Genomic DNA, 26,377 nt, shown 5'->3' with positions numbered 1-26,377 from the left:
AGGTGGCAGTAATTCACATCAAAGGACATCAAAATGATATGACCTTAGAATCTAAAGGAAACAATTTAGCAGACCATACAGCTAAAGAAGCCATGAAAGGTAAACAGATATTAAGCCTTATACCAGTCTGATCCCCAATTGAGTCCATAGCGCCAGTCTATTCAGACCAAGAAACTCATATTACTCAAGAGCGAGGATATGCTAAAAATGCACAGGACTGGCTTGGTAACAATGAGGGAAAATTTTTTATGCCTAAAAATAGCCAATGGGAAGTAATATAGAGCTTGCCCCAGGCTACTCATTTGGGCAAAGCTGCTTTAAAACATTCAATTAAAAATATATTTGATGGAGTAAATTTGAGAGCCACAATAAAACAGGTTTGCCAACCCTGTATTATCTGTGCCCAAGTAAATCTGGAAGGTGCAGTTCGCCCTTCCCATCTCTTAAAACCAGTCCAAAGGCGTGGATCCTATCCAGGAGAGGACTGGCAACTTGATTTCACACAAATGCCACCTTGCAAAGGCTGTAAGTATCTATTAATATTTGTTGATACTTTCTCCGGATGGGTCGAGGCCTTTCCATGTAAAACTGAAAGAGCTGTAGAAGTAACTAAGATTTTGTTGTGAGAAATTATCCTTAGATTTGGCCTTCCATGATCTCTTCAAAGTGACAATGGTCCTTTCACTGCTCAAATAACTCAACAAATAGCCCAAGCCTTAAAAATTAAATATTTCTTACATTCAGCCTGGCATCCACAATCCTCTGGGAAAGTAGAAAAAACTAATCATACTTTAAAACGTCATCTTACTGAACTTAGTCTAGAAACCTAGGGAAATTGGGTTACTCTTCTACCAATAGGACTTCTCAGGATGAGAACTGCTCCAAAACAACCTCTAGGGCTCAGCCCTTTTGAGTTATTATATGGAAAACCATTTCTTTCTGTAGATCTGCTATTAGATGAAGATTATAATGCCTTACTAAATTATTCACTGGAAGCTGTTTTAATTCATAAGTTACTCAATGAGTATACTAATCATATACTCTCCAAACCTGATTTAACTATAACTGAAAACCCACCGCATGTAAATCCCGGAGACATGGTTTACTTAAAAAATTGGAAGTCAGGGGAACCTGGGTGGCTCAGTGGGTTAAAGACTCTGCCTTCAGTTCAGGTCATGATCCCGGAGTCCTGGGATCGAGCCCCACATCGGGCTCTCTGTTTAGCGGGGAGCCTGCTTCCTCCTCTCTCTCTCTCTGCCTGCCTCTCTGCCTACTTGTGATCTCTGTCTGTCAGATAAATAAATAAAATCTTAAAAAAAAAATTGGAAGTCAGATACAACAGAAAATCTACATCCAAAATGGAAAGGTCCATATCGGGTCATACTATGTACTCCCACCTCAGTAAAACTAGGAGGACATTCTTCATGGGTTCATATATCTAGAATAAAACTTGTGCCTCCTTCACAGGAACCCAGTAAACAAACTTAACGTGACTTCTTACTCCTGCAAGCCCAGAGAAGACCTCAAACTTCTCTTCAATCAAAAATGGAGGTTGTAGGGGCACCTGGGTGGCTCAATGGGTTAAGCCTCTGCCTTCGGCTCGGGTCATGATCTCAGGGTCCTGGGATTGAGTCCCGCACTGGGCTGTCTGCTCGGCAGGGAGCCTGCTTCCTCCTCTCTCTCTCTCTGACTGCCTCTCCATCTACTTGTGATTTCTCTCTGTCAAGTAAATAAATAAAATCTTAAAAAAAAAAAAAGGTTGTATATATTCCCTTTATCTTCCTTTCACCTATCTCAGCTGACAAGTCCGTTCTACTGTGGGCACAGCATTTTGCTGAACTACAAAATCAAACGGATTGTTGGATATGTGGAATTTTGCCTATTTCAAGTATGTCTGGGTTACCCTGGTGGGTTTCCCCTTTACAGGGCACTGATTGGCGTTCTCTGCAAAATTATATTTCAGATATAAAAAATGGAGACAATATGTACCGGGATAAATCTATTACTAATCAAAATGTTTCTTCCTGGCCCATGATCAGTAAAACATGGAATTCACCAGGACATAACCAAACTTTTTCCTATTCTCAAACTATTAAAATCCTAACTGACCTTACAAGCTCACAAATTAATACCCACCAACTAGGGTCTAAGCTACAAAACCATCCTTATCGCTATACTGAGGATGGTATATATCAAACCTGGGATACATATTTGTGACCCACACCCATGACTGGATGGCTCAATCGAAAGGCAGTTTTATGCTGAGAACAAAGAAATCATACGTATGATACTTGGACAAATAACACACGATATCTAGGATGGCTATCATTAGAAATGTGTTCCCAAGTAATAGTGTTCCAGGCTACTGACTGGTTTGCTACTGATTGGGTAAGGCGACCTGGCATTAGGTGGTCAGCTCCAAATGGAACCTACTGGATATTGTGGACTAACCTGTGGCCCTGGCTTCCTCCAGGGTGGATAGGTCGCTGTACTTTAGGATTTGCCTGGATTCATGGGTGCATTACTAAAACCATCAGCACCCCAACTAATCTCCCCAATTTAAAGCAAAAATAGACATGATCTGTTTTTAAATGGTATGATCACTTAGCATCCATTTTTGTTCCATCTGCGGGACTAGAGGAAGTCATGTGGCATGTAGAAGCCCTTAAAAAATATACTACAAAGACACTCAATGATTCACTAAACAGCATCTCCCTACTTAATACCAAAGTCTCACAGATACGCAAGGCAGTCCTACAAAATAGGATGTTAGATGTCCTGACAGCAGCACAGGGTGGCACATGCGCAATTATCAAAACAGAATGTTGTGTGTACATCCCAGACTATCACAAAAATGTCACAGGACTAATAAAAATAAAATACCCAGATTAAAGCTCTACAAGATCCTTCTCTCTCTCTCTCTCTCTCTCTCTCTCAGTGATTGGTTAGTTTCCTGGTTTGAAGGAGGACTATGGCCAACAATTAAAAATCTTTTGGGCTTCTCATTCTTATCACCTTATTAATCTTAATATGTTGCTTTGTTCATTGTTTCTCTACTTGGTGCCAAGACTCCATTGCTGCAATGATTTCACAATGACATGATACTTACCACGCGCAAAGACACTTCTTCACTGTCAGCGCTGGATTCAGCTGCCTCCACCCTTCGTAACTTCCCTATATGTTCCTCAACTGATCAATGTTGAGTTGGTAGGGACAAAGTTGGTAGGGACAGTTCTATGCCCCTATTCAGCAGGAAGAAGTTACAGAAGATGAGACCTTCCACGTTCAACTACCTTAAATATTTAAGGGTCAAGATTTAAGGGTCAAAATTGTTCAGGGGGGGATGATGAGGGAGCAGGAGGCTGGCTGAGGACAAAGCAAAAGCTGGCACCTTGCACCCCCTCTCTACCCACTCGCCTCCATAATACATATGACATTCCTCAGGCACCTCTGGCTGCCCTAAAAGAAAAACAAATGGTTAACTTGCAGAAGTCACAATCCTGCAACACAGGATTCTTCCTTGGTTTGCAAATGTCCTTGAGATTTACAACAAGGAAGTTACCTTATCAATAGTCCAATTTCCAAAGGCACATAACTCTGTTCCTCAAGCCCTAACGTCACCCACCTCTCCATAAAAACTGAAGGAGGCTGAGGCAGAAGGAAAAGTAAATAAAGTTACATTTCTTCTAAACCTAAATCTCACTAACAAGGATGCTTGATAGCAGGAATGTAACATTCCACCAGGAGACTCCCCATTGTCTTTATGTTAGTGCCTCATTAGAGGGAAAGTGGCCTTGGCTTGAGAGTAACCTGGCCTTCAATATCCTGAGAGTCTTCTTTACCCCAATGGCTCTTCTGAACACCCCTTTGTCCTCACCTACCCAACTCCTGTGTATATAACCAGACACTCCTCACATCCCCAGGACAGCATCTCAGTCTGGTCTGCACACGGGTCCTATCCCCATGCTCTAATAAACCACCTTTTTGCACCAAAGACATCTTAAGAATTCTTTCTTAGCCGTCAGCTCTGAACCTCACCCCACCGAACCTCACCTAGGTTCAAGAACTTCATCAAAAGGGCTGGCCTTGCTCTGGATGCTAATTACTGTCCACCCAGCCTCAGAGGAAATAGGCAGCACCTAATAAACTAATTCCTGAGTCCTGGCCTGCTTTTCTCCGTGAGTATGGCAGTTTCACCACATTACCTAAAGACATCCCTTCAGAAACTATACCATGTTTAGGGGCATCCAGGTGGCTCAATGCGTGAAGTGGCTGGCTCTTGATTTCAGCTCAGCTGGTGATCTTAGGATCTTGAGATAGAGCCTGGCCTCTGGCTCAGCACTCAGCACGGAGTCTGCCAGTTCCTCTCCCTCTGCTCCTCCCCTGCTTTCTCTCTCTCTCTCTCAAATAAATAAATAAATAAATAAATAAAAAAAATCTAAAAAAAAAAAAAAAGAAAGAAGATGTTTATAAAGTGAGACATTCTGGAAGTTACTCTTTAAGACAAAGAAATTATGAGAAAAATGAGGGAGAGGAAAGAAACAGTGAGATGCTGTGTCAGTCACCTGCAGAGACTGGATGGGAAAGATATTTCAGAAAGAATTTCTAGTTCTTATAGTCATTATTGACAACAGTATGGAAGGTCCTCAAAAAATTAAAAATAGAACTATCATATGATCCAGGAATCCCACTGGATTCCAGTTCCAAAGGAACTGAACTTAGATTTCAAAGAGATATTTGCACTCCTACATTCATTGCAACACTTTTCACAAGAGCCAAGATATGCCAACAACCCAAGCGTCTGTCATCAAGTGAAAGGATAAAGAAAATACGGTAGGCACACAATGAAATATGATTCAACCCTAATTAGGAAAGAGATCCTGCCATTTGTGACAACAAATGACATTGTGACAACATGGAAGGAGCTTGAGGGCACAATGCTAAGCAAAATAAGCCAGTCACAGGATTCATACTACCCGCTACCACTTACAGGAGGAATTTAAGAGTCAAACTCACAGAAGCAGAGAAAATGGTGGTTACCAGGGGTGAAGGGAGGGGAGAGCGGAGAGGGGATGGTTCAAGGCTACCAAGTTTCAGGTGTGCTAGGTAAATGGTTCTGGAGATCTACAATACAGTATAGCGTCCGTAGCTGCATTCTCTACTGAAAATTTGCTAAGGGAGTAGATCTTATGGCTGTGTCCTTACCACATGCACACGAAATAATGAGGGCAAGAGTGTGGGAGGGAACTCAGAGAGGTGATGGACGTTTATGACCTTGATGATGGTGGCCGGAATCCTGTATACTTGTCCGTGAAGTATTTACACTGTTGGAAAAAGAAGAAAAAGAGACAGAGACAGAGAAGGAAAGAAAGGGAAGAAAAGAAAAGAAAGAGAGAAAAGAGAAAAAATGAGCAAAAGAAGGAAGAAGGGGTAGGGAAGGGAGGGAAGATGGAGCAAAGGAAGGAAAGAAGGGCGGGGGAGAGAAGGGAAGGGAGGAGAAAGGAAGGGAAGAAGGGAGGAGCGTCTGGCTGGCTTGGTTGGTAGACCTCATACCTCCTCACGCTGGGGTCAGGAATTTGACCACCATGCTGGGTGTAGAGATTATTCGAATAAACTTAGAAAGAAAGAAAAAGAACTTATAGTGGTTTTTTTTTTTTTTTAAGATTTTATTTATTTGACAGACAGAGAAAGCAGGCAGTGAGAGGGGAGGAAGCAGGACCCCTAGGGAGCAGAGAGCCTGATGCAGGGCTCGATCCCAGGACCCTGGAATCAAGACCAGAGCTGAAGGCAGAGGCATTAACCCACTGAGCCACCCAAGTGCCCCTAGAACTTGTAATTCTTAAGGAAATTTAAAATAATACTAGACTATGTGGATCAGACATGTTTCACAAAGTCATTTATTTCATGTACCTTTTTTTCCTTTTCAATGAAAGCCAATATGTTTCTAGTATTTCACATTTGCATTCCCAACAAATTAAACGCATTTTTTAACAGCACGTTACATGTTTCTAATATTTCACACTGGATTCCCAATAAATTAAACGCATTTTCTGAACAGCACGTTACTTCCAGGGCTGAACATCTGAAATGCTACTTTGGCAGCAGAGAGACCGCCACGTGCAATAAACTAGACTGACAGTTTGGGAAGGTGGGTCATGTTTGGCTCATTTCTCATTGGGCAACCTAACCCGGTTGCTAAGCCCTTCAAAACCAGTTTCCCTGCTTTGTGTGGCAGGATCTCTGTGATCCCGGAGGGGCTGGGCGCGCGGAGAGGAGGTCCGCTCCGGTCGGTGGCCCAGTGCGTGGACTCAGAGGCTCCGTGCACCCCCGCACAAGGCGGAATCCCCGGAGTTCCGAGCGCTCAGCCTGGCCCTAGGGCTCGGCGCCCCGCCCGCCGCCCGGAGGGAAGACTGAGGCCCGGCTGACTCGTCTCCTCGAGGGAGCCATGAACCAGTCCCATGCAGGCACCCGCCTGCGCGTCGTGCTGGGACACCTCGGCCAGCGCTCGGCAGGCGTCGGCGTATCCTTTGCGGTGCGCGTGGCTCGGGCTGCAAGTGTGGTGGCCTCCAGGGCTCTTGGCACAGCCGCCCAGCGGACTCTGCCCCTTCCTGCGCGCCCGCGTCCCGGCGTTGGTGTCAGCTGTTCCGGGCGCCCAGGGGCGGGGAGGCAGGGGAGCCGGGGCAGGAGGGTTCCCAGTGCGGGTAGCCCCAAGCTCCCAGCCGGGGGTCCGGCCTGCTCGCTGGGCGGCCGCGTGACAGTGCCGGCCTCAGGGGCTGCTGTGGCGCCGCCCCAGGCTTCGCGGCCCTCCTGGGACCTGTTTCCCTGCCTTGCCCGGGAGAATGGAAGTTCTTCCTGAGGGCCTGCTCTCAGCTAGTGTGGCGTTTTCTGCACTTGGTCGCGCGTCACCCGACCGCCCAGAGTCCGAGGCGCGCGAAGCACAGTCCCAGTCGCTCCTGAACTGGGGCGCAGGGCTGCCTGGAGCACCGGGGGTGGGCGGGCCGGTGGACACTCAGGCAGCAGCGCACTGGGGCGCGGGGAGGGAGGGAGGCACCGGCCCGCACCCTCGGGCTCTTCTTTCCTTGAGGAGAGCTGTGCGAGCTGCTCCGCCAGGGTGTCCCTGAGCCCCGCAGGAGTGGATACGAGGTCTCCCGGTTGTTCTTTCGGAGTTACTCGCGGCGGCGATGTGTGCGCCACCCGTGTCGGATCCCGGAAAATGTCACTGCGGGACACGACGTCAGATGCTTTATGGAATTGTTTCTCCTGCTCCGATTAAGTGTTCTCTTTCAGGGGGTACTTTGGGGGCAAAGAGGACACTGCGTGGGATTTCCCCGTAAGTGATGGGATTAGGCTGTGCTTTGCTGTGTGCAGGATCCTGAACTCCTTCCTAAAAATGCTTCTGCGAATGTCTCTTTTTACTTTTATTTTACTTTTACTTCCAGCCACGATGTAGCAGAACCACTGCCCACCTCAAATCCCGTCGCAGATCAAGGCGATTATGTAATCTCATTTGACCAGTGAAAACACAGAAACCGAGGCCAGGAGACATTAAAACTTTTGACCAAAGACATTTAATTACCGAAACCAGGGGTTGACAAAGTGTGTTCCCAGGACCAGCAACAACTTCCCCTGGAAACTTGTTAGACATGCGGATTCCCAGGCTCATGTGGACTCCCCATACTCCGGAGTGGGGCCCAGCAATCTGTTCTCACTTGTTTCTGATACATGCCCACCGGTGAGAACCACCAACGTGTGGCGACTGGAGATAACTGGAACCAGAATGAAGGTTTCCAAGACCAGTCTGTGACTACTATGAAAATTCTGGGGTGCCTGGGTAGCTCAGTCTCTGAGACCTCTCTTGATTCTTGCTCAGCTCTTGATCTCAGGGTTCTGACTTCTAGCCCTGCATTGGGCTGCATGCTGGTCAGTGAGCCTACTTAAAAAATAATAGTAATTTGAAAATATATATTCGGATCCTGTTGGTGCTTCTCTAATAGTGTTGAGTTTAGAGCTGCTTTTTCATCTGCGTTTCCTAGAATAGCACTATCCTGTCAACCTTCCGCCATGGTGGAGATGTTCTACACCAGCACTATCCAGATCCATTGCTAGGAGCCCCATGTGGCCATTGAGCACGTGAAATATGCCTAGGGGCAGTTTTCCTTTTCATTCTCCTTTTTCTTTTCTTCTCTCTCTCTCTTTTTTAAAAGATTCTATTTATTTATTTGACAGACAGAGATCCCAAGTAGGCAGGGAGGCAGGCAGAGAGAGAAGAGGAAGCAGGCTCTGTGTGGAGCAGAGAACCCGATACAGGGCTCAATCCCAGAACCCCGGGATCATGACCTGAGCTGAAGGCAGAGGCATTCACCCACTGAGCCACCTGAGCGCCCCTTTATTCTCTTCGATTTAAATAGACAGATGAGGCCAGGGGCTCTGGTATTGGACAACTCTGCAGAAACAGTGAATGTGCCTGTGGTTGGGGCTTGAAAACAATCATGCAAATCACGTGGCCGTCTCTTCCCAGCCTTAACTGGTTCTAAGGAGATGTGGGTTCTGGCATAGGGCAGGGCTTTTAAAGCATAAAGAAAAAAACAAATATAACCTATAATTCCAACTCTCACGGATCATTATTCGTCAATGTTTTGGTCTATTTCTTTTCTGTACATTTACATAATTACAGCCATCTGTATAGATAGCTTTTTGCACCCATTTTTATCATGTTTACTAACATTATATATTAAGGACATGAAACATTTCCACATCATTGAAAAAACTCTCTGAGGAAAGCAGTCACCACTACCAGAACCCACAATGGAAGGAGAAGAATTGCGGACTGAAATACTCCCTTCTGACCACCACATCTTGCTAGTAGCTGACAAAGGTCATTAATTCTTTGCCCAGGAAAACAGGATTATACTGTCCCCAGTTACATAAAGAAAAGACAAAAATAACATGTTTAAGAGTAATGACATTCTTACACTCCTCCTTAAGCTAAAGAAACAATGAAAAAAATTAAGAAGAGGTTTAGTAAATTTGCTGTAGTTCTCTGGATAGAAAACTAGAAGGAATTTCTAGCTCTATCTTAAGATAGTTAAAATTATACTAAAAATTATACTAAAAAGTTAAAATTATATAAACTATGTGGCTCATACTTTAAAGCCTCGCCACTGTTTATTTAATAGAATTTTTTTTTTTTTTTTTGAAGAGTAACAAGCCAAACCGTTTGTTTCTTGTATTTCAGAATGGATTCCCACTAAATTCAATTTCTCTTTGGAAGAGCACATTTCTTCGTACTGCTAGATTTAAACCTTATAATTTTTATTTCCTTGGCAGTTTAGTGGAGGGAATAGTAAGTGGAAGAAATCAGTGGAAGCTATGAAGTCAAGAGTATGGGTCCGTCTGGCCTGAGGCATTTTCTGCTGGATGATCTGGGACCCAGTTACTGAGCCCTGTGAGTCTCATTCTCCTGCTCTGGGCAGCAGGGATGGTGATAAAGGTCTTGGGACTTCCAGTCCCTCCTCTGGGCTCTGTGAAATGAGACGATGTAAGCAACCGTGCGTGCCTGTCCGCAGCTATGTGTGTAACCCAGTCTTCCCTGGTGAGAGCTAATTCAGGGCAGACTGTTGTTTCGAGAAAAAGTTGACTCCTCAATTTCATTTTATTTGCCTTAATTCCCTACCTAGGTAGCTCACTCCACTTCAGGGGCTGTTTCTCCTAACAGTTTCCATCCTCCACAATTCCAGTAAGTAGATCGAATTGTCATTAGTAACCATACAATGTGCATAAAGCATTTCCTAGTGGTAATTAAGATATAAAACACATCTCATGTTGTCTGGTGAAAATTCATTACACAGGGGCACCTGGGTGGCTACTGGGTTAAGCATCCAACTCTTGATTTTGGCTTAGGTCATGATCTCATGGGCTGTGGGATCGATCAGTCATGGGTCAGGCTCTGTGCTCAGCAGGAAATCTGCTTCACCCTCTCCTTCTGCTCCTGCCCCTGCCCCCCCCCCCCTTCCTATCTCTACAGAGAATAAATTCTTTTCTTTTTAAAAAAAAAAGATTTTATTTATTTATTTGACAGACAGAGATCACAAGTAGGCAGAGAGGAAGGCAGGCAGAGAAAGAGGAGGAAGCAGGCTCCCCACGGAGCAGAGAGCCCGATGTGGGACTCGATCCCAGGACTCTAGGATCTTGACCTGAGCCGAAGGCAGAGGCTTTAACCCACTGAGCCACCCAGGCGCCCTAGGATAAATAAATTCTTAAAAATAAATTCATTATACAAATCAAGTGTTGCCAGGAGAAGTTCTAATTAGAACTAGGAAAATTTTTGAAGATGACTGTAATTTATATGTATTTTATACTTCAGAAAGAGGAAAAATATCAGAGCTGTTCAAATTCAGAAATGTTATACCTCATTTAAGTTAGCCTATGGCTTGTGGTCCTGTTGCTGTATTAGCTAGCGTCTTTGGTTTATCTTAAATTACCTTTGTAGGGGAAGACATCGATCTCCATGGAATATTCTCATAGAGCCACATTTCCAATCTGGAAGAATGGACTGGGTGATCTGAGTTTGCGCATATGCTATGCACTTACTTGGATTTTGTCACTTTGATTTCTTCTGAGAAGATATGATCTAGACAACTTAAAGTATAAAATGTATTGAATTTGTCTCCTACCCGAACAACCATACGTAGTCATTATCGAACAAATTTGAAAGAGAAAAAAAGGAATTAAGAAAAATCATTCACAATTCCATTACATAGAAGCAATCACTTAAAAACTGTGTTTTAAAAATTTATTTGCATTTTTTTCAAGTACCTTTTTTAAGATCTTATTTATTTATTTGAGAGAGAGAGAGAGACCGGGCACGCATGAGTGATCAGGAGCAGGGCTGAGGGGCAGAGGGAAAAGCAGATTCACTGATGAGTAGAGAGTCCGATGCAGGATTTGATCCCAAGGCCCTGGGATCATGACCTGAGCCAAAGGCAGATGCTCGACCAACTGAGCCACCCAGATACCCTGTGTCTTGGTTTTACACAAATCTAAGTATATTTTATTATAGTAAGTCTGTACATGCTGTTATATGTTCTTCATTTTCTTAGAAGATTTATTTATTTAAGAGAGAAAGTGCACACATTGCAAGTTGGGAGAGAGGCTGAGGGAGAGACTCTCAAGCAGTCTCCCCACGGAGCCCATAGACCATGTGGGGGCTCGATCTCAGACCTATGAGATCATGACCTGAGCTGAAATAACCAGTCCACGCTTAACTGACTGAGCTCCCCAGGGGCCCCAACCTCTTCATTTCTAAGACTTGTGTCCTATCCCATTGAGCAGATATAATTCATTATTCTTCTATTTTTTGGTAACAGTAGTAATTACCATTTTAGATTTAAACCTTTTAAAAATGTTCAGATTAGGGGCCTGCCTGGCTCAGTGGGAAGAGCATGTGTCTCTTGATCTCTGGTTTGTGAGTTCGAGCCCCACATTGGGTATAGAGATTACTTCAAAAAAAAAAAAAATAGATAAACCATCCCCTCTAGACTTGTTTAAAAAAAATTCAGATTATTTCCTTAGAGTAAATAAAAAGTAGAAGTGCTTGGTGGAAGAGTATGAACATTTCTCAGGCTCTTGATACTTGTTGTTGGATGGTGATTTTTCACTTTTACTTATTTGTAATTCCTTTTTCTCCTTTAGGTATACTCGGGATAATAATGTTCTAAGCCTAGAACAGAGAAAGTTTTATGAAGAAAATGGGTTTCTCGTCATTAGAAATTTGGTGTCTGATGCTGATATTGAACGCTTTCGGTACAGAAACCTTCGTTGTTGTACAAAACTATGTTGTGTTTGCAGTGGGAATGTGAGTAGGATTAGTGTGTGTGTTCAGGTATTTTTCAATGATTGGCTCATCGGGAAGTGGTTAGGGACATGAGCTCTGGAGCCAGACTGGCTGCCTTTCATCTTAGCCAGACTACTTCCTGTTGTGTGTCCTGGAGCAACGTACTTTCTACTCCTGTTTTCACAACTGTACAATGGGGATGTTAATCATATTTACGCCCCAGTGTTGTTGTGAGGTCTGGATAAGGTGAGGTACACACAGATGCCTTTGAACGGGGCCTGGCCCATGGTAAGCGTGAGAGAAGTTATTTGCCGTTATTACTCAGGTACACCACATCACAGACGGCTCCTCACTGTTCTGTTAGGCTAAGGAATAGGGGAGTCCCCGCAGTGAGCTCCGGCCTCACAGTGAGGAGACAGGGGCTGCTGCGCTGGTCATTTTCTCTCTCCATCCTCAGAACTACTCAGCCTGACCTGGAGGTCAGTCTGGTGCAGAGACAGCCCCCTGCTCTATCTCTGAGACTCTTTCCACAGAACTGGCCAGACAGGTGCCTGGAGCCTGCAGTCATGACATCATCTGCCAATTTAATTTTCTAGGAACGAGTTTGAAAGAATCTGCAAAGGGGAGGTGAAACCACAGGGAGTGAAGATAATGAGAGATATAACCATTGCAAAATCAGAATTTATTCCAAGTGAAAAGATGGTTTCAAAGATCCAAGATTTCCAAGAAGATGAGGAACTCTTCAGATACTGCACTCTCCCTGAGGTTTGAGAACTTTCTGCGTTTTCTTTTTAAGTGAATAGCGCACCTGCGTGCTTGCCTCTAGAATTGCTTACACTTTATCTGGCCCCTCTGTTTTGTGGCTGGTGATCAGTGGTTCTCAAATGGAGGCGGACATTTGGCGGTGCCTGGAGCGTGTTGGGTTGGCACACGGTGGGGACCGTGTGTTTCTGTCAGGGTAGAGGTGGGCATGGTGGGTGGGTGAGCTGCTAATGGAGCCCAGAGATCCTACAGAATAGTCCCAGAACAACAGAATAGTTCCAGTGGAGAATAGTCGCTTCCCCAAATGATGACTTATCGAGCTCCAAATGTCAGTCGTGGGCAGATGGAGAACCCTCTTCTGGAGTCTGGTCATCATTCTTGGTTGCAAAGGGCAGGAATTCTGCCTTAGAGACGAGGCTCTCTCACTGTGGGTATGGGCATATCAACAGGAGGGAAATTGCAGATCCTATTCACTGGACATCCATTTATTGTTTCTTTTTGTCTTATGAACTGGTCAGTAGAGGTTTAAGTTTGTGTTCAGATTTAAACTCATTTTTTAAAAAATCAATATTCTTTAAGAGTAGTTCAGATTTACAAAGACATCCACATGGTACAGAAGGGCATAAGGTGAAAAGGAAAGTCTCCCACCCTCCAGCCCCACTCACAACAAGCTTTCTGGTGTCTTCATCAAGAAGTCTCTCATGGCTCTGCAGGTACATCTGTCTACCCCCACCTTTTGTGTCACATGGGAACATACGGGTTGTCCACTTTACAAGTGTAGTTTCTACACTTATAGTAGATCTTACACATCCTTCTATATCACTTATATGTTAATCTATATCATACTTTTAAACTATTGCGTAACATGCCATTGCATAAATGTATCACAGATAATGAACAATTTATTTAGAATGGTTTAAAGGACACATTGCATATAGTACATGCTGGAAATTATAACCGCAAGTGCTATTAGAGAATTTGCCCAATGGGGGCACCTGGCTGGCTCCATTGGTAGAGCATGCTCCTTTTTGTTTTTGTTTTTGTTTTTTTAAAGAATTATGTGTTTATTTTAGAGAGAGGGTGGGAGGAGGAGGAGGGTCAGAGGGAGAGGGAAAGAGAAAATCTCAAGCATCTCCCTGTTGAGCACAGAACCTAACATAGGGCGGGATCACTGGACCCTGGCATCATGACCTGAGCTGAAACCAAGGCTCAATTGCTTAGCCAAGTGAGCCACCCAAGTGGCCCAAGCATGTGGCTCCTGGTCTTTGGGTTGTGAGTTCGAACCCCAGGCTGGTTGTGGAGGTTACTTAAAACTTAAAAAAAAAATCCTTTTTTAAATGGGACACCTGGGTGACTTAGTTGGTTAAGTACCTGCCTTGGGCTCAGGTCAGGATCCCTGTGTCCTGGGATGAAGTCCTACATCAGGCTCCTTGCTCAGTAGGGAGCCCTCTTCTCCCTCTACCTACTGCTTTCTTTTTTGTTCTGGCAAATAATATGACAAATAAATAAAATCTTTATAAAAACCACATTTAAAATAATTTTAAAAATAAAGAAAATTTGCCTCATAAAAAACACTGTGTACAAGTAAGCCAGCTATGAAGTCCAGCCCCTTGGGTGGGGGACAGCAGGGGATATGACTTCCCAGCCTCAAGTCCTGCTATGGAAATGGAAGTTGTGTGCATCCACCAAGGAGGAAAATCTTGACATTAGTGGCAGCACAGGGTAGAGTTAGCACGATTGGGACATCCAGGTTTCCCACCGCTCTAAAATCTGAACCACGCAATTGCTGGTTCATGCAATGATTTTTAGGAGGTGGGTCCCGATTTTAGTAATTAGGTATTTATTTTAATGTGTATTGGAAAAAATACCCAGCACAGCCAACCTAGGACCTCAGGAATAGTATTAATCAGGATAAGACGTAAGTTAGTTTGGAAAAATTGTTGGCTAACTATATTGGGCACCTCTGTAAAGTATGATGGAAATGGTAAAATGGCTCTTGAGGGTCACTGAGGTTTAGAAAATACTGGTCAGAGGCACCTGGCTGGCTTAGTTGTGGGAGCCCCACAACTTAGTTGTGTTTGAGCCCCATGGTGGAATTAGGGATTATTTAAAAAGGAAAGAAAGAAAATAATGGCCTAAGGAAATTGCAAAAGTTGACATGCTTTATAAACAAACAAGTAGGAGGCCTGACTTCTAGGATTTTGGTTTCATTTCAAGCATTTCCTGCTCAAATTGCCAGTATTCCTTCTACACAGGATCAAACAATGAGAAAGCAGTAGAACATTCTTCATTTTTTGGAGTCAGACAGAATTGGAGATTCAGTACCATCTTTCTCATTGAATTGGCCCCGCAAACTTGGGCAGTTTATTATCTATGGGCTTATTTATTGGGGTGTTCACTTTAAAGGATTATTCATCCATGGAGGCATTACTTTCTGGAATCGCTGTGTGGTTTAGGTGGGCTGATGCATAAAGCCCCCTGCAGGTAGTCGGCATACACCGCCGACTCCTTTCTGCATGTACCCCTCCCTCGGTGGGTTAGAGGTAAAGAGGTAGCACCCCAGTTGCCCTTCTCTTTTCCTCTGGGCTACGCATGGCCGTTGCACATGTTGGGGCCTCTCATGGTCCCTTCGTTTTTTCTTAAGTATGCTCTATGCTCATCGTGGGGCTTGAACTCACAAAGCCCAGCTCAAGAGTTGCATGCTCTACCTACTGAGCCAGCCAGGCCCCCCTCATGGTCCCTCCTTATGAAGAGTCTTATTGGGGGCGGAGAGGAAGCTGCCTGTTCGCTGGGCAACTATGGACAGTTCCATTTGAAGGAATGGTTTATCTCTGCCCTTTCCAGTTGATTTCTCAGAGAAACACATGCTTCTCTCTCTCTCTCTCTTTTCTTTAGATTTTTTCATTTATTTATTTATTTATTTATTTGACAGACAGAGATGACAAGTAGGCAGAGAGGCAGGCAGAGAGAGGAAGAGAAGCAGGCTTCCCGCTGAGCAGAGAGTCGGATGCGGGGCTCGATCCCAGGACCCTGGGATCATGACCTGAACCGAAGGCAGAGGCTTAACACACTGAGCCACACAGGCGTCCCCACATGCCTCCCATGTAGAAAATTGGTTACGGTTCCAACTGGCTTGGAAAAGCCTGTTTAATTCAGAGTCTTGCAGACTTACAAGTTTTTCCTGCTTTCAAGCTGAGTTTGTAATGTTGTGAAATACTAAGTGGTTTTTAAATAAATAAATAAATATATATATATTTGGAGGGGATGGGCAGAGGGATAGAATCTCAAGTCGACTCCTCACCGAACAAAGTGCCCAGTGCAGGGCTTGATCCTGTGACTGTGCGATCGTGACCTGAGCAGAAATCAAGGGTTGGAAGCTTCACTGACTGAGCAACTCAGGTGCTCCTACCAAGTGCTGAATGAAGGCATCTTGGCTCTTGTATAGATAGTTGTACTTTGTGCCACTTTTGTGCATTGGATTTCTTTTTTTTTTTTTTTTAAGATTTTATTTATTTATTTGACAGAGAGAAAGATCACAAGTAGGCGGAGAGTCAGGCAGAGAGAGAGGAGGAAGCAGGCTCCCGCTGAGCAAAGAGCCTGATGCGGGGCTCGATCCCAGGACACTGAGATCATGACCTGAGCCGAAGGCAGCGGCTTAATCCACTGAGCCACCCAGGCGCCCCATGTGCATTGGATTTCTTATCAAACTTTTTTTCTTCTTTTCCCTTAGATTCTGAAATATGTGGAGTGCTTCACTGGACCTGATATTATGGCCCTGCATACAATGCTGATAAACAAACCTCCAGATACTGGTAAAGGGCTCTTACTTGTTATGGAGAAGTCCCCCCCCCAAAAAAAAAGAGGAAAAGAGAGAGTTTAAGGTGTTCTAACTCTAGCTGTGTGTGTAACTGCTAAATTTGGATAACTAAATATATATGTCCTTTTATTTGTCTTAAAATAGCATACATCATAACAATAGTGAGGTAGAAGAACGATTTCAGATGTTAACAATGACTAAGGTTATTGTTGGATTTCTGGACAACTGACTGGCTTGCTGCTCAAAAGTTTGGTTTAATAAACATGACTGCACATAAACCATAGGCTTTTATTATTATAATTATTGTCCCTAAGCTTTGTTAACTATTCTCACCAATGATGGTGTGAATTCTGTCCTCCTGATTGAAGATATTATTATCTTCAAAATTAAAGCTTTCTTATAAATCACATACATCACTTGACTTAAAATGTCTTGTGCTTGCTAAAATATAGCTCCTAAGATCTCACTCCCAGAGAAACTGATTTGGAAGCTAAAACCCAGGAATCTGCACTAAAAAATAATTTTTTTTAAGTAGGCTAAATGCCCAGCGTGGAGCCCAACCTGGGACTTGAACTCATAACCCTGAGATCAAGACCTGAGCTGAAATCAAGAGATGCTTAACTGACTGAGCTACCCAGGCACCCCCAAGAATCTGCATTTTTTTAAGCCAAAAGCTCTTGGTCCATGCTGAGAAATTCTACTCTACAAGCAGTAATAAATTGGTCCTTCAGAATTCTTTATTGTTTTCCACTTTTGAGGCCAGGAGAGTTTTATGTGACTAGCCTGTAGTGTAGCACCATGAAATCTCTCCTACCCTGGATGTCTTGCTTAGAGACATTGGGGTTGGGCATAGGGGAACAGTACCAAGTTCAGAGTGCAAAACAGGGAACATGTAAATGTGGTTCTGTGATCTCTGATTCTACATAATAACTGTTTACCAAGTGCTCTTAGTTCTGTGAAGATCTTCTTGGAAGCCTTTTATTAATTTAGTTACTCGATAGTGTTTGTATCAGCCACTTAGAGGGCTAACAGGGAACTTCAAATTTGGTTACTCTCTTCAGTTGACCAAACTTTTCTTTGAGCGCTAGGCTTTGTGCCCAAATCAGAGTTACAATGGAATAAAGCACAATAGAGATCATAACATGTTATGAGTTGCTAGAGAATGGTGGGAATCCCTCGCTGTCAGAAACCCAGGAAAAAAGGGTAGGATCTGGAGTCACGCTGTTGATTTGATATTCCAATTTGGTGCTTATCTCTCCAGGCTGATTGTCTGTAGTGTGGTTTCACTTCTTTGGGTTCTGAAGGGATAGACACCGATCTGGTTTTCAGGCAGAGGAGATGAATTCTGAGGTTCAAGTGTGGTTTAACAGCAGGTTCTGTTTCAGGCAAGAAGACATCCCGCCACCCCTTGCACCAGGATCTGCACTATTTCCCCATCAGGCCCAGCAATAACATAGTTGGTGCTTGGACAGCCATGGAGCACATCGACCGGAACAATGGCTGCCTGTGTGTGCTCCCGGGCAGTCACAAAGGCGACCTGAAGCCACATGCTTATCCCAAGTGGGAGGTATAAATCCCTTCTTTCCTTCCTTTCCTTTTTCCTTCCTTCCTTCCATCACTTCCTTCCTCCCTCCTTTTATTTTTTAGGATTTTATTCATTTATTTATTTGAGTCAAACACCGAGAGAGAAGGGATAAAGGGAGACAAGTCGTGATATTTGCTCGTGATACTTGTGAGAGGTGGTGCGGGCAGAGAGAGGCAGAGGGGGAGGAACATGTAGACTCTGGTGAACACTAGCTCAACATGCAGCTTGATTTTGTGACCCTGTGATCATAAGCTGATCCCAAAATCCAGAGTCTGATACCTGACTCCCTGAGCCACCTAGGTGCCCTAGCAGATAAATCTTAACCAGAATATTTATTGTTCTGATTTTATTTTTATTTATTTATTTTTGAAGGTTTTATTTATTCGACATAGAGAGAGAGGTCACAAGTAGGCATAGAGGCAAGCAGAGAGAGAAGGGGGAGCAGGCTCCCCACTGAGCAGAGAGCCCAATGCGGGGCTTGATCCCAGGACCCTTAGACCATGACCTGAGCCAAAGGCAGAGGCTTAAACCACTGAGCTACCCACACGCCCTATTGTTTTAATTTTAGATCTGATTCCATACAGAACTTTAACAATGAGATGGAGTTTCCTTTCTTAGCAAAACATTGTTTTCGGTTTTGCAACCAGGATCAGGGGAAAATCAACCATGTCACGTAGAATAATCATCTTACTTTCAAGAAGTTTTGGAAAGCTCACCAGTGTGGGGAACTCTGGTAGGCGCTATATAGGATCTAAAATCATCAAGCTTCATTGCAGAGGTCAGACATAAACACTCACAACTCCAGATGCATGCATCAGCTAATTCTTATCAGTAGTTTCTAATTCTAATCAGTAATCAAGAATTCTTATCAGTAATTCTTACCCACTGATGCTAGATCTTAGGAGAAAGACGAGGGAGGAATCATCTCCTTCCTGCTAGAGAGACCAGCGAAGGCTCTGGGAAAGGATGAGTAGTATTCCATTGCCTGCCTGTTGTATGGTTTATTGATTGAACTATTGAATGCTTTTGAGCCCATGAATGGTGAGATCAAATCGACTCATCAAAAATGATAATCTTGAGATCTAGAGCAGGAGGTACTGGAAGTGAGGAGTCCAGAGGCAGAGAAAAGAGAGAGGAGACAATGAGTGTTGTAGGACCCAGACAGTAAAGTCTCAGGGCACCTGGGTGGCTCAGTGCGTTAAAGCCTCTGCCTTCGGCTCAAATAATGGTCCCAGGGTCCTGGGATAGAGCCCTGCATCGGGCTCTCTGCTTAGCGGGGAGCCTGCTTCTTCCTCACTCTCTGCCTGATTCTCTGCCTACTTGTGATCTCTGTCTGTCAAATAAATAAATAAAATCTTAAAAAAAAAAAAAGACAATAAAGTCTGAAAACCCCAGAAGAGCACGTGTTGTTCAGGTGGGAAGAATGCATGTGGTTTTTTTTGTAGGAATTAAAGAATATGGCTTTCAGGACTTCTGTCTCAATTAGAATTCTTACACTGAGGATTAGTGTCAAGTATAAATCTTTGAGTCTGGATTCTGATACAAAAATCTGAAATTGTGAGATTCATAAACTGTTGAGGTTTATGGAAAACTGAGTTGAGGCTTAGGGAAAGTTTGTTGCAGGCAACAGAAGTGGGCTGTGGCTGACTTAAGCCAAAGAGTGTGTCTTGGAGGGTCGCAGGCACATGCTGAGTCCATGGAAAGGCTGGCTGGCTCTGGTAAGCAGGAAAAGTGGGAGTGTGTCAGTGGGAAGTCAGGATGGGGCACTTGGTGGGGGCAGTTGAACCTTGACCATGACCAATGCCTTTGATCGATCCTCTGCTCAGATTCTAAGTGATGACAGTCGGAGTTCAGATTGACTTTGCATAGGTTACATGTGCACCTAGCCAGGAGAGAAGGGCACTGGATGAAAGGCCCAACACAGTCCAGCAGGAAAGAATCCTTCCCCAGAAGAATGTGGGACAGTCCTATGAAAGGGACTGGGATACCGTGCTCCCCCCATAGCCATTACTTAAAGCAATAGCTAACATTGGAAGTAGTTCTAAAAAAGCACAGTGTTGTAATTTACTATTCTTTCTTTACTCTGGTTGTGACATGAGTGCTTTCTGAGCTGAGGAGACTTGAACATTTTCTCTCTTCTGGCCTGAGAAAACAGTTTGCTTCCCAGAGGTACTCCTGAATAATAGAAGAATGATTTAGGCAAAGTTACGGGGGAGAAGAATGTCATGTGGGGAAAGTGGGATTACAGATTCATGCTGGAAAGGGGATCTCCCATGTTAACTGCAAAATGCAAAGTTGGTCTAGATCTTCATTTATAATTCGGTAATGAAGGATAAGTGGAAATTTCATATTCTTCATTTGGGCTCCCAAATCCATGATTTTTACAACCAGATGTCTGAGAAGTTTTTGTATATTTACAGTTGCTTTGAAGAATCTTTTTATGTTTTTCTCTTAGCAGAACTTATGAAAACTTTGCTTTTCTTAAGGAGTCATTGACAAAATTCTTAATCATTGGGTTCCCCAAATATAGTCTTATTTCTCTTATGTGTTCTAGGAAGGAGTTAACATAATGTTCTACGGGATTCGGGACTATGATGAAAACTGCCCCCGAGTGCATCTTGTGATGGAGAAGGGAGACACTGTTTTCTTTCATCCTTTGCTCATCCATGGATCTGGTTGGAACAGAACTCAAGGATACCGGAAGGTATGCATTCCCATCACTGTACTTTCCAAAGATGAATACATTAGAAACAAAAACGTTGAGACATGTGAAACTATGAGATTTATGACATTGAACTAAACTGGCGTTTAGTCTGGTTTATTTACCAGGAAATCTATTTGCTACCTCATGCTTTTTGGTTCATATCAGTAAGAAACCAGGTGAGCTCAGGATCATAATCCTGCTGATAGTGAATTATGAGCATTCATAGAATAGCTTCAGAAGAAGAACATACTTGGGAGCCCATAGCCTGTGCGTTTGGAGGCAGAAACAATGGCTGGCATATAAAAATCATAAAATCTGGAATGTATATAGCTCATAGTAACCACGTAAGAGGAAGGTTTATAAGAGTTTTCTTATTTGGAAAACCATGATCAACTCTATGCAAACATTCTGAATTGGCTGCCCAGACCTCAGATTTCACAGGCAGCCATATATTTCATACCTGAGTCCCACAATTTGTTTTTCACTTCAGATTGTTTTAAACACCTAATGATTTAAAACTGACAAAATTTCTCATAGTCCCAGATTTCTCGCTTCCAAAAAATTCAGCAGATCTGACAGTACTGTGGACTTCATTTCCCCATATAACATGGCTCTCCATACTAAATATTGGGACGTTTTGTGGGGCTGAGTGAAACCTTCCAGTTTTTCACACCAACTACCACTGTCTCCCTGAGGTTAAGGGTTAGTTTCCCGGTTTCCCTTTAAAAAAATGCAAAAACACATGTATATGGGTGTGCCCTTTTCCTCTTTGGCCTCAGATGTCGCTCCTCCTTGGCATGGTATGAGGGCTTCTGTGAGAAATGGAGTTTGTGACTCCACTGCATCAAAATTCGATGTTCTGGGCAAAGCGGGCAGTCCCTTTAGTAGGCAGTCGCCTCAAGAGAACTAACCTGAAACTAGGAAAGTGAGTTTAGATTAGCTTGTTTTTCAAGAATGGGGTGAACCAAGTAACCTCCATCTTACCTTCAGACAGAAAGAGGATGGGGATCGTATGTGATGCTATTGGACTCAAAGTGTCCATTTTATTTCAGAGGGGTGGTGTGTATATAATTGTCCTTTGCAAGGTATTTTTGTGGGTTGTTGTTTGTTTGTTTTCATGATCCATAGCCATTGAAATGACAACTCACCACAAACTCAACTGAGTAACTAACTTCCTTGACTAAGAAAATGGTGAAGAACCCTGGAACACATTCCTGTTTAGGACTTGAGGACATCCACACACTAGAAAATTGACATGTTGAAAAGTTAAAGTCCTCTTACTCATGTCGTTATGTTCCCTGCCCTTTTTAAAAACAAGGATCGCAGGGAGCTAAAAACCTCTTGTATTTCTCAGTCAGACTTAAACTGTACCTGGGGAAAAAGAGATACTGAACCCTGAAGAGACTAATATAGGACAGCATGGAACATTCTAGAAATCAAACGCTGAGTGAAATTGCTGACTTTCTAAAAGAAGTCTTCCTGTTCGGTTGTTGGTGTTAATGGAATGGGGTTTTCCCAGTATTAACCTTGTCACTCTGCACAGGCAATTACCTGCCATTTCGCTGGGGCGGACTGCCACTACATTGATGTGAAAGGCACCAGTCAAGAAATCACTGAGAGGGATTATTTACGGATTGGAAAAAAATTATTTGGAATTCCAGATGACACCAGGCTGCAGGTATGCTTTTCTGAGATGACAGGTTAAGACTTTTTTGTCTTCTTTTCTTCAGATGCTTAACAACTCTCATACCTGTTGTAATTTAGAAGTGTAACATGCTTTGTTTAGAGCGCCTTGCAGAAGCATTGCTGAGACCCACTAAGAATTATAGTGGAATTTCAGCTTGTACGCACGTCCCCAGCTGGGGCATCTGAGCACCCCGTGCTTTTTTATGTCTTTGGCCACCCTGTGGTACGCAGGCTATTCTGTTCCAGGATGGACAGGTGGAAACAGAAAACAGATCTGGAGGAGAGCAAGTGAAGGACGAAGGCCACCTTCTTGAACGCACAGAAGGAAAGTTAGAGGCTTGGGCTCTCACCCATAGGCCTCCTTTATTTGTATAGCGCAGAGTATTGACGTATCTACAAATCCAGGGAGACTCCCAGAAAGCCATTCCTAAGCAGGTTTTGTTTGGGTCAGTTGGCATCTGGAGTTTCATGGAGCGGACTTCAGAAACCACTGATGCTTATCCGTGGGGGATAGAGACATTATTTCGTAGCCTTTCTACTTAATATACATCACTTGTAAATTCTTTGTAACTAGAACATTCAAAGCTGATGATGATGGTCACCAGACAAACTGTAGTCAACGCAAAAATAAACATATTTTCTTTGTGAATGAGTCCATTTTAGCCACTGAACCAAGAAGCTGATCTTATGTTTTAATTTGCATTCATCATAAATACATGCATTTCCTATGGGGGAGACCCCCAAGGAGACCAAGCGTCATGATAACTCTGGGCCTTCCAGTACTCTGAAGAGTACCATACACCAGCACTAAGCTACCGTGCCATTAGGAGTCATCTTCTGAAACTCCTTCCCAGCTTAAAATCTGACTTCTCCCTTGCCCCTTCTCCCTTTAGCATCTATGACTCTATCCCACATCTGCAAAGGCTCTCATTTCACACGGTAGATGGTAGACCCTCTGTCCTCCTCCCTTGGTCCAGTGCTTAAAGTGCATCATATTTTGTCAAGTGGGGCTTCCGTGGAACACTCTGAATTTTAAAGCAGAAAAAAAAGCATATATTATGTTTGTGGTTTGTCAGGGTGTGGTAAGTCATTGCCTTCTGTATTTATTTCATTTATTTGAGAGAGAGAGAGAGCGAGCAGGAAGGGCGGCAGGCAAAGGGAGAGGGAGAAGCATACTCCCTGCTGAGTGGGGAGCTTACTGAGGGGCTGGATCCCAGAACCTTGAGATCATGACCTGAGCCAAAGACCGATGCTTAACGGACTGAGCCACCCAAGTGCCCCACCTGTACTTATTTGAAAATGTTAGTCTTGCAGATATAGTTCCTAGCTTTACTTAGAATAATGATATTAATTTCTGCTACATAGTTCTTTGTGAGTTATAAGAGCTCTTTCATATCTCTAGTCTTACTTTCTTCACCAAATCCCAGTGCAACGGTCTTTCTCATTTTTTTTTTTTTAAGAAAACTTTATTTATTTGAGCGAGAGAGAGTGCACACAAGCCGGGGGGAGAGGAGAGAACGGGAAGTAATCTCCAGCAGACTCCTCACTGAGCGAGAAGCCCAAGACAGGGCTCGAACCCAGCACCCTGAAATCATGACCTGAGTCGGACACTTAACTGACTGAGCCACCCAGGAGCCCCTCACTCCGCGCTCTTAGTAAGAAAGTGAAAAGCCCAAGAGGTTGGCCTGAGTGATGTAAGTGACAGAGGTACATTTTGGAGTCAGGTCCAATTCCAAAACCATTTCTTCCACCTGACCTAGCTAATTGGCTCAAAAATAAACAAGAAACAAAAACGTCTGAATTGTTTTATTTTTTAAAATTTTATTTATTTATTTGACACAGAGAGAGATCACAAGCAAGCAGAGAGGCAGGTGGAGAGAGAGAGGAGGAAGCAGGCTCTCGCCAAGCAGAGAGCCTGATGGGGGGGCTCGATCACAGGACCTGAGATCATGACCTGAGCCGAAGGCAGAGGCTTTAACCCAGTGAGCCACCCAGGCGCCCCAGTCTGAATTGTTTTATTAAGAACAAAGGAAAAAAAACCCAAATCAATCCGTAACTCATGACATCACTTGCACGTAGGAGCAGATCACTGTAAATGGGGCAGTGTCTAAAGGAATGCAGGACAAGGGGCAGTGTGGACTGTTGTGACCAAACACTGTGTTTAGCCAGTTGAAGACACCTGTGGTCAACAGCAGTGCCAAATAACACAGGCTGACCTTCTGGGGACTTGCTCTCTTAGTTTGGTCAACACTATTCTAGATGTGGGCAAGTACATTATTTGAAGTCTTAGAATATGGTTTCTTTACCAGTTGATAGGACTACTGTGCAGAGTTTTTCCATTTAGCTCTTGGTAGATGCTAGAAATCTACTTCGTCTCATGCTGAACAGATCCCTGTGTTCCATCCACTGACTGTGCTTGGTTTTATTTCCAGGATGTGCTTAGATTTCGAGTGCGGCTGGTGAAAGGAAAGAGGATCAACCTATGAGATAGCCGTCCGCTTGAGCTCTTCTAGAGAAAACAGAACAAATCAAGGTGCCTGGGGAAAATGTTTTCTTAAGAAGCTATGCTAATCTTTTCTATCGCTTGTTCTCCAAATCATGACACGAGGATAAGGTACTTGCTGGTATGTGGTTAGTTCTGCGTGCAGAGCTGTTGGTTTCATGGAGGAAGCTATGTTAACAGTGGTTGATTACTGTTTTCAGGAAAACTGAGGGTCGCAGCTAATAAATGTGTTTCATATCTTATTTAAGTGTGTTCAATCAGTTTCTTTGATTCAGTTAGCTCTTTGCCCAAGCAGAAAGGTATCCTTTGAAACTCCGGGTACGTGGACTCTTGCATCCCTCTTCTGGAAAACACACCATCCCCTGACTTCATGGCACGAGAGATTTCTCAGATCTAGAACACCATCTAACACAGGCACATGTAAGGAAGGGCATTGTGGAGTAGAAATAAGGGGGATGCTTGTGCTCTGACACAGGATTCCTTGCATGACTTCTCCAACCCAGGCAGTCTCCTTAAAAAAAAAATAAAAATAAAAAAAAGACTGGATCTTTCCAAGTTGTTTTTCTCTGTTCCTGAAGAAGGAAGACTAAGGTGGCTTCATCTGCTATTTTTTATTGGGTAAGGCAGCTGAAAACCCTCTGCATTTTTGAACGAAACCTAAACTCTTTCAAACTACAGGAACAATTTTAGATAGTTTAGGTTTCTAATGGGCATGAACTGGGAGAATTTATTTTATTTTGAAGATTTTTTGTATTTTTTTTTTTTTAGAGAGACCTACACGCACGCACACACACACACACACACACACACACACATGCATGAGCAGTGGGGAGGGCGGAGGGCGAGGCAGAGAGCCCCATGAACAGGGAGCCAGACAAGGGGCTCAATCCCAGGACCCTGTGATCAAGACCTGCGTCTAAGGCACAGGCTTAATCCACTGAGCCACCTTTGGGCCTCATGGAAGGTGTTTTTATTTTAGTCAGTGCCAGATTTGTACACAAATTGGGGACAGAAATGAGACATAGTCTTGATTTTTAAAAATAACAATTTGCTGAGAAATAACAAGAGTCCTTTTCTTGTTAATCTGCTAAGCACAGGTTTTCCTAAAGAGTTTCACTGTTTTTGTCAGGTTCTTTGTGAGGGCAGCCTATTTAAGTTCAGGTCCAGCTGGAAGCTGAAGAAGGCAAGACTATCCCTGACAGGGCTCAAGGAAACTGCTTTACGGAATAACTGGACATAAAATGTACATGAGGAAAGCCTGTGCAAACAGCATGTATGGAGCCCTGTTCCACCAAAAAGCCTTTTCAAACTAATTTCAAATGTAAAATAAATTAGAAAAAATAAACTTCAATAGGAAAACCAGATAGCACAATTAGTTACTTCCCTTATGCATTTTTGAGCGCATGCCAATGAGTCAATCAGGAAACAATTCATCGCCCATTTTATCTGTGTTCCTCTTGTTCATTCATTCATTTCACAAACACCCA

General features: G+C 43.6%; 1 protein-coding gene and 1 pseudogene across 2 annotated transcripts in view; one reads left to right on the top strand and one right to left on the bottom strand.

Moving 5' to 3' along the window:
- LOC309869061 (heterogeneous nuclear ribonucleoprotein A1 pseudogene) overlaps positions 1 to 26,377 on the bottom strand; it is a 361,742-nt pseudogene that overhangs the window by 173,883 nt on the left and 161,482 nt on the right. The gene's annotated exons all lie outside the window — the stretch shown is intronic.
- Positions 6,202 to 25,125, top strand: LOC309869056 (phytanoyl-CoA dioxygenase, peroxisomal-like). The gene is made up of 9 exons (XM_082739561.1): positions 6,202 to 6,520; positions 9,678 to 9,736; positions 11,692 to 11,802; positions 12,430 to 12,598; positions 16,326 to 16,407; positions 17,798 to 17,979; positions 20,552 to 20,701; positions 22,245 to 22,379; positions 24,820 to 25,125. Exons 1-9 carry the CDS (start codon positions 6,446 to 6,448, stop codon positions 24,871 to 24,873), a joined length of 1,017 nt encoding a protein of 338 aa, XP_082595687.1. The 5' UTR covers positions 6,202 to 6,445; the 3' UTR covers positions 24,874 to 25,125.

Source organism: Mustela nivalis (genome assembly GCF_964662115.1).
Source record: "Mustela nivalis genome assembly, chromosome: 7".
NCBI lineage: Eukaryota > Metazoa > Chordata > Mammalia > Carnivora > Mustelidae > Mustela > Mustela nivalis.
This window is presented reverse-complemented; position numbering and strand designations above follow the sequence as displayed.